The 8,140-nt window shown below is 40.1% G+C and overlaps 1 protein-coding gene across 5 annotated transcripts; it reads right to left on the minus strand.

The window, feature by feature from the left end:
- Positions 1-784: 784 nt before the first annotated feature.
- On the minus strand, positions 785-4,555 carry LOC112282123 (transcription factor EAT1). 5 transcript variants are annotated; one of them, XM_024519365.3, is made up of 6 exons: positions 3,984-4,261; positions 2,664-3,464; positions 1,961-2,251; positions 1,372-1,551; positions 1,063-1,176; positions 785-826 (listed from the first exon to the last, which is right to left on the minus strand). In XM_024519365.3, exons 2-5 carry the CDS (start codon positions 3,378-3,380, stop codon positions 1,090-1,092), a joined length of 1,275 nt encoding a protein of 424 aa, XP_024375133.1. In that variant the 5' UTR covers positions 3,381-3,464; positions 3,984-4,261; the 3' UTR covers positions 785-826; positions 1,063-1,089. The 5 variants fall into 5 exon arrangements, with proteins under 5 accessions (XP_024375133.1, XP_024375134.1, XP_024375131.1 ...); XM_024519366.3 differs by lacking the exon at positions 785-826 and having other exon boundaries at positions 884-1,176; positions 1,979-2,251; positions 3,984-4,555; XM_024519363.3 differs by lacking the exon at positions 785-826 and having other exon boundaries at positions 884-1,176.
- Positions 4,556-8,140: the final 3,585 nt, after the last annotated feature.

Consider the following 8,140-nt stretch of genomic DNA (forward strand, 5'->3'; position numbering starts at 1 on the left):
TTTTTTATTTTTTAATTCATTTTGAAATAGACATTTAAAAACTTTACATCATAAATATATTTATCATCTTTTTTCTACTATTTTTGTTGTAGTTGGATGTATTTTTTTTTTTGAAGTCTTTGAATATTATTGTCATCTTTTTGAAAGAGTGTGATATTAATATTAAAAAATAAAAAATCATAAAATAATATCATAAAGTATAAAAAAAATGATATGTTGGTTAGACATTAAATTTTCTCATGTTGGTTTATACAGAACTAATAACACGTGAAAATAAGTCAAATTTGATGATAAATAAAATCTTAGTATTTATTTTTATCTTTAGTGTATTTTTTTTTTAAATCATAAATTTTTTAGCCATCAAATATAATACATCTCTATTGTAGACTTATGCTTGAAGTTTTCAATAAGTATTAATTATAAGACTCATGCTACAAGCACATCCCAAATTGCAAATCGCACACCCAAGGCCACTAATTGGCTGCTCTGTGACCTCTTTTTAATTCTAGCACAAGTCCTAAATCTCCTCCTCCACTTCCCAATCCCACTTTCCAATCTTGGCACCATTCCCAATTGCCATCCCTATTCCTAACTCTTGTCCCCCAATCTTGATGAAAGTTTCAATCATGTCCCCCTAATCTTTTTGCAATTGCTGATCATTTTAGCAAACCAACCAATTAGAAGCATCTATTTTTTTGAGTGTGTATGTAGCACTTTCAGGTGTGCTTGTAGCCTGAACCTAGTTATAAAGCTCCCATTGAACAACATTTTCCAAAACTGCAGGTTCAGTTATGCTCCTGAATCTTTGTGCTTAACCATGTTCAACCTACCACAACATTAGTGACCAAGCATACTCATGCATTATTTTTCTGAAGCGACTATCTAAAAGCATGCAACTTTGTACATTGATATTCTAGTCAAGAATAAAAATTGCAGTGTTGGCTAAACTACACTGAAGGTTTGCAATTGATTATAATCAGTACCATAACCAATCTACTTGGAACTAGTTTCATCTTCATCACTAAACAACAGCCTCAGGTCCTATCACTTGAGATTGAATACCTGGCTTCAATGGTGTCCTTCACAGCACTATGAAAACAGTAATCCAGATTGTCCCAACAATTGTTTTATATCAGCCTCTACATCAGTCACTGCCATAACGTTCCAGCTGCTCATCTGCTCAGCATCCACCATGCACATGACAATCATAACAGATTTAACGTCACTGTCCCATTTAAAATGTTAACCAAATAAATTTACCAGTATTCAAATTGTGTACAAAGGAATGGAATATTTGACACCACACAAGGCATTTTAAACTTATTTGAACTCTTGAATCTCTATCAATGTGAGGTGATAAGGGAGCTTTACCTTGACGACAAAGGAGCAGGTAACCTTTGTGGGTGTGATAACCACAATGTTGGTGTGCACAATTTCAATTACAAATGCCTCAATGGCTTGACTGAGTTGCACAAGGACACCTGGCTGTTGCTTGCAGGTGAAGTTCAGCTTGTATAACCCGTGTTCCAGTTTAGTGACATCCAACTGGGCCTGCAAAAATACCCATCCGAGTAAATGAGGACATAGGGAATGAGTACAAGGTGAGGCCTCTTTTGCTCATGAGAAGAACTCTCTCCTTCATTATGGTTTCAACCAAACACCAGAAATATGCGCAGTAACATGCAGGGGCATTTATCCCTGATAATTGCACGTGATACTTCTTTGTTCAAGAAAGACGGGTTGGCCCGGAGACTTGCTTGTGCTTGATATTACCTTCTGAGCATGACTACAAGGGTTTGCAGGTCGGTTGTTGCGTCAACGTTGAATAGAAAAGGCATAAAACTCATGCGATAAGACTCTCATGTCTCCACACATCGCCACGCTCTCGAACTATCTGGCTTCATAAATTTCAGCCTAAGTTCCTATCTTATGCTCCAATTCTATGTACTCTCATACTCACCAGGAACGTGTGGCTCACTTGGTGCATAGCCCAATCTTGGCTTGAACTATTCGATTGATAATCACAACGTGCTGAACAAGATGCGTCTTCTGATGCATGATATTGGTTGTGTCCTTCATCATCAGCTTCACTGACTTCCAAGTTGCTGCCAGAACTCTTGGAGCATTCTGCAGTTGCCTGGTCGATGGATCCGTCCTCAACAGTGGTGCTCAAATTCTCTAGCATCTCTACCTTCTGCTTGAGATCTTGTACGTGTTCAATTGCGTCTGAAAGTATCGATACTTTGTCCATCTGCAACAAACCACCATCAGCATACAACATTTTTACTCGCACACCATCCTAGCGAAATTCTTAACCTGTATTATTGAGCAGGAAAACAAAGATTGAGAGTTCATTATCTCTCAAACAAAGATCGTGGTCACTAGGAAGTACGTGCTGATCGGACTGGCTAAACGACGTAAGCACCCTGCGTCACGAATTGAATTGTGTTTTAGCGCTGACACACAAGAATGATTAAACTAGCAATCACTTGTCTCAAGGGATTCTATTTGCGAATCATGTTGCACCTGAATTACTTCATGGGCACCAAGAGCGGGTTTGAGAAGCAACCATTGGTAGCCAAACCCCTAACAACTGGATACAAATTGACTTCAAAGTGTCAGTATTCATGTCTTTTGCAATCAAGTCGAATAGTGAATATCACCTTGGTAATCTTCGGCACCAAGGCCCTTAAGTCTAGAAGACTCTTTTGAAGTTTTTCTCTCCTCTTCCGTTCTGATATGAGGTTCTTGGATGCGACCCAACCTTCAGGAAACTTGCGTCTACCCCTTTTCTTTTCAGGTTCCGAGTTCATTTCAGTATCCAAATCCGGGGATGCACCATTAAGCTGAGATGCTGTAACACTGGGATTTCTATTAATTGATGTAAAATCGCTGTGATGTGAAGGCAAAGCTTCAGGAATTTCATCAAAGTAAATTCCGTTGTAACCAGACTGAATCTCTCCAACTTGTCCACTGTCATGTCGTGAGGCAGTACCTGTCCCAATCGCGTCCAAACGTTCATAATGGACTACAGATAATGGATCATGAAGTCCAGTGCGTTCCAGCTGCTCCCATGCTGCTTGCAGACCTGCTGATAAGGTACGAGGCATGCCGTTACATTTATCAAATTCCTCGGACTTTGCAGAACCTGTAACTTGATAGGAGTTCCACATGTCAAGTTTTCGCGGATTATGAGCCATGTATGAGGTATGAAAATCTGGATCCGTATTCTCTTTCCAATTGATGCTCACTGTTGGCGGAACTTTGTCTGCTTCCCGTGCCTCCTGACAATATGTGCGAACAAGGGACTTGGGTTCACTAAAAACCACTTTATTGGCCTCCAGTCTGCAGTGAAAGAGGCTGAACCGTAAGTTGCACATTACTTAGTTCCGTTGAGACGTATACATGTCAGCATCTTCAGAACTGAGGAGCTCAAAAACAGCCAATTTTGGTTTAAGACGAATCTGCGATTGAGCACAACAAATCACAACAACATGAAGTTCCTCAACGAAGAAAGCATATACCAAAACCTTTGCCGCAATGAAGATGGTCAACATGCCAGCGCAAACCATACCTAAGCCTGCAGTGTATCAATTCTAGCTAAAAAACTTCTAATTCTAATTGAAGAATCGTGCGACCTACTGAACTTGGTAGAACATATACTCTAAAATACGAAGACCTTCTAAACGAGAGTCGATTCCTGTATACCTCACTGCCTCAGAAACTACGAACACACTGTCATTTGAATGCATTTGAGCAATCATCATTAACCTGAAACCATTGAGCAGAAATCTTATCGAGGGCAGTACTATCTAGTTCTAAAAGAAGGAGCTGCAACCCGCATTTTCATACGCACAGAAAATCGAACTCAATGATATACCAAGAATCGGTGGCTGATTTAACAAGGTCGTAATCCTTTCCTACTCGTGGAGATCCAGCACGAACGTGCTCAACAGAATAGCCAGAAGAGATTATTTTCAAACCTGAGCTTCGAATTCTCCGAGAACCAGCACGAAGACTATATTCTCCTAGTATCCACGCAATAACCGGGGCTGTGATCCGCCAGTTCTAAATACATCTTTCACAAGGACGAACTCGAAAAGAGTTGGCAGCTACACGCGGGCTACACACCTTCCTTTGCAAATTAACGTCCCTGCAGTTGTGACGGAATGGCGAGGCGCCAATGTTCTACTAGTATATGCGCAACGGGCACAAGCTGCACACGTGTAGAAGTTATTTTATGCCAAAACTAGCAGATGGCCGTGTCGCATACCGCGTCTGTCTTCTGGACTGACCTACTTAAAGGCAGCTCCCCACAGTACATGAAGACCTCATCGACAGAACTACGTCTTGCTAGGGTTACAAGCAACCACGAGTCCATCCCAGGCACCGATACCCCCTCGCCTTCCTCGATGTCGCGGGTTGTGGAATCCTCTACCGACAATTTGTGCTTGGACAACATGTGTCCAGTAGGGTGTCTGGGGCCTTAACCGCGATCAAAATAAGAAACCTCTCCACATGCAGACCAAGGGGAGACAGATAACTGTAAACGGCAAGAACACGCGGTGGTCGGGAGTCCTGTAGCCTGAGACGCTAATACTGTCGAGTTGTGACACGCTTCTAAGAACTTGGTTGCCAAGGAAAGGACCAAATGCAGGACCCTGGCGTCCAACCTAGAAACAAACTAGACCACGCGCGACTGATTTATCCTCTGGCGTATATCCTATAAATCCATCGTGTTTCTGAAAGAGGCAGGAAGTTTCAAGCCACATGCGAACCCTCTTGACCTCCAAAATCATGGAGAGCTGCAAACACCCACAAGGATGCTGCTCCACAGACATAAGTACAGTAATAACTTTTTATGGGATAATACGATAACAATTTTTCCTCTCTTACAGGGGTGGCAGTTGGGCACTCCCATCGCATCGAAAGAAAAGGGAAGGACTTTTCTGAGGGAGGTAGGGAGGGAGGGAGAGAGAGAGGAGGGGAGAGGGGGTATACATCTTAACAATTCTCAACCATTTTCGGAATATTTTTTTCCCGATGGACTGAATCTCTGAAAAAAATAGATTATTATATTGTTGAGGACGCAAGTCGATGCTTTAGCTAGAAGTTCTTTAGCTAAAGCACACTGTTATGCTGGCACGTCTCTAGACCAAAAGTGATCAGCATGTTGGTATGCCCACATCATGGGTAACGTCAAAGAACACGATGAGGTGCACATAGATACTACCGTGAACTCGAAAGACAAAAGGGTCTTGATAAGAACTTCCTAATAGCTTAGACATTGATTCTTTACAGTCAGCCTCGAACACTTGAAAGGTTTTAGAAGTGATATTCTGATCGACCTACCGGAATTGGGAGTCTGACTCTAGCTCTGCCGATCATTTAAGGTGTAAGAGCCTGAATCAAAGAACGAGTTATTCTTTGCACCCAGTTGCTTTGCAAAATTGGTTGAAATGGTATTCTGCAATAGGACTAAAGAATAGCCGGAGAACTGGAGGTGCCCCTTTACGAAGAGATAAACATTCCTGTTTAGAAATTCTTAACCGATACACATGTTACAATTCAATCTGTCGAAACTTTTGATCAGCCTAATGTACCACAATTTGGAACAAAGGGAGCTGACACATCATGTGCGACTTGAGCACTTGTGGAACTGGATAAGAAAGCTGCATTGGGCACTGAAGTGCTCGCAGGAAACTTTAATCTCGATATTATGCTGTACCACCAGGGAACTAATTTTCACTTGTCCAGTTGTTTGCCATCAGACCATGCTACTGTCACCTATTCAGCTAGCACACGCAGTAGTTTCCGCGCTTGCCTGGGATCCCCTCACACTCAAAGCACTCAACTCGAACAAGATCATGTTGAGGATACCAACCGATTTTAACTACCAATCGAACAAGCACCCAACAAATTCTCGGAGCATTCAGCAAATCAATTGGACTGACACAACCGAACCTTGACATAAACGGCAGTCCGTAGGTGGTTCTGCTTGGTATCTGAAGCATTGTACCTCGTTTGTGGACCACAGAGCTTTCCAGACTAAAATCTTAATACCTATCCATAAATTGAGATCAACGACAGTGAGCTATCAACAAGTACCACAATGCACACCATCTTCTAACATCAAGTTGACATGTTGGAGACCTCCAGGCTTTTCTAAGTGATATCAGAATATCCTTGCGACCATAAATATCAGGTTTTAAATAATCAGACAGTGAAAAGAACTCTCAGTTCCGTGCATGCAATTTCATCGTGTTATGACAAGAGCTGATTGAACTGAGGAACGCATCAAACGTTTAAAAAGTGTTTAAAAATACTTGATCCACTTCGGCAATTCATGTTAAAAATTAGTCATTCTGGCTCTCTTCATGACATGCATAACTGGAAAGTAGCGACAAATGATGATTGCATGCACCTGATTGCTAGGAATATGACGTCGTCGTGCCACAAGTGCAAATCTCTTTTAACAGCAATTCCAATTGTGAATCATGTTGCCTCTCCCCTCAGGTACTACGGCTGAATCAAGCGCTTCTTGAGCTGAAGGCGCCACTCACATTATTTTTGAGGCTGATGAAGGAGCTCAATAATCATCTGCGCAAGGACAGTACGTTATTGTCCAACATGTTCTTGAAACCCTAGAATGGAAGAATGCGTTCAGTAAAGAATATAAACTATTTGACGTCTCTTCTTGGCATTGATCATCTGGTTAGATACTACTGAGAGAATATATGTCATGACATTATCGCGACTGCAAAGGAGACAATCAATACATGCTCTCCAGTACTTCAAATTGAAAACACTAAAGCTATTCCAACTAATTAGACGACCAAAAGATTCCTATTCAGTCTCAAAGACCTATACTGCAAAACTTGGTGCTGTTCAAAATCCACTTTTCTGAGCTCGTCGCTTAAGGATCTTCAAACTTACACAAATGCCTACATCAAGCGCAAATTACTTTACTAAATGGTTACAAGGCAGTACATCACAGGGGTACTTCAATGAGTTGCAAGTCATTAACGTTGCGAATCGCAAGATTTTCCTAGTCTGGCGACGATCAAAGGTGCCCAAGTACCAATTGAACACATCAACGGAGCTTCAACTAGCCGCGTGCTGCAAATACACCTTGAAGACGTTCGAAAATATAAAATAAGCGCTTCGTGAATGACTCAATAGATACCTGTAGTGAAACACATTTCGAAAATGAAGATCTGAGGGTAGTTTTCCAGATTTCACATTATCTGAACCAAACCATCGTAGAGCATGGCAGGTGGTGAAGGTTTTCGACGTCCAGCACGTATTGACACCTCAAAAAGTGGGAGGTCTCGGAGAATGGCAAGATTATTTCGATGAAATCAATGGATTCTAAGCTTCAAAGTAAAGTACATTGCCACTTCTGAAATGTTTGCTCCTGCCATGGGAATAAGTTTTAAAGTATTCCTCTATATCTTTTTATTGTACTTAATATCATATTCAAAAAATCCCCTGAAAAAATAATCATATTTTCTGCAAAAATGTATCTATATATATATATATATATATATGTGTGTGTGTGTGTGTGTGTGTTAATATAAAATAATCACTTGTAAATGATCACCTAATGGAATATAAAAACTAACCAATATTGATTTAGAATGTGCTGATTTCAAATCTCACAAGCCCAAAAATCTTTAAAATGATCAATGTTAATTATACTACCTTGAGAACTTCAAATTTTTTTAAAATGATACTTATAAGTAGGAAATAAAAATATATATATATACATATGTGATAACTCTCATGCACAAGTTTGTTTTATTGTCTTTTCCCATCAAAAACTGAAGGACAGTAACTATGGTTAACGTACAATGACTAAAATAAAATAAAATAAAAGTGTGCTAAAAACTTGTGAATATATTTGATGTCTATGTCATTTTCGGGTGAGGTTTTTCAACAAGACCAAGATACTTGTGGATTTTGGGATTTGGTACATATGATACATTTGAAGTGACTTTTCAATCACATAAATAAAAACACAAACGATTTTGACATGTTTCTACACACACTTGCATATCCATTAAGGTATTTATAAGTATAGAAAGGATTAACTTATTTTCCTAATTTAACTCCCAATCACTGTGGAAAAAACTTCAAA

Source organism: Physcomitrium patens, chromosome 5, assembly GCF_059467195.1.
Source record: "Physcomitrium patens ecotype Gransden chromosome 5, ASM5946719v1, whole genome shotgun sequence".
In the NCBI taxonomy this organism is placed as follows: domain Eukaryota; kingdom Viridiplantae; phylum Streptophyta; class Bryopsida; order Funariales; family Funariaceae; genus Physcomitrium; species Physcomitrium patens.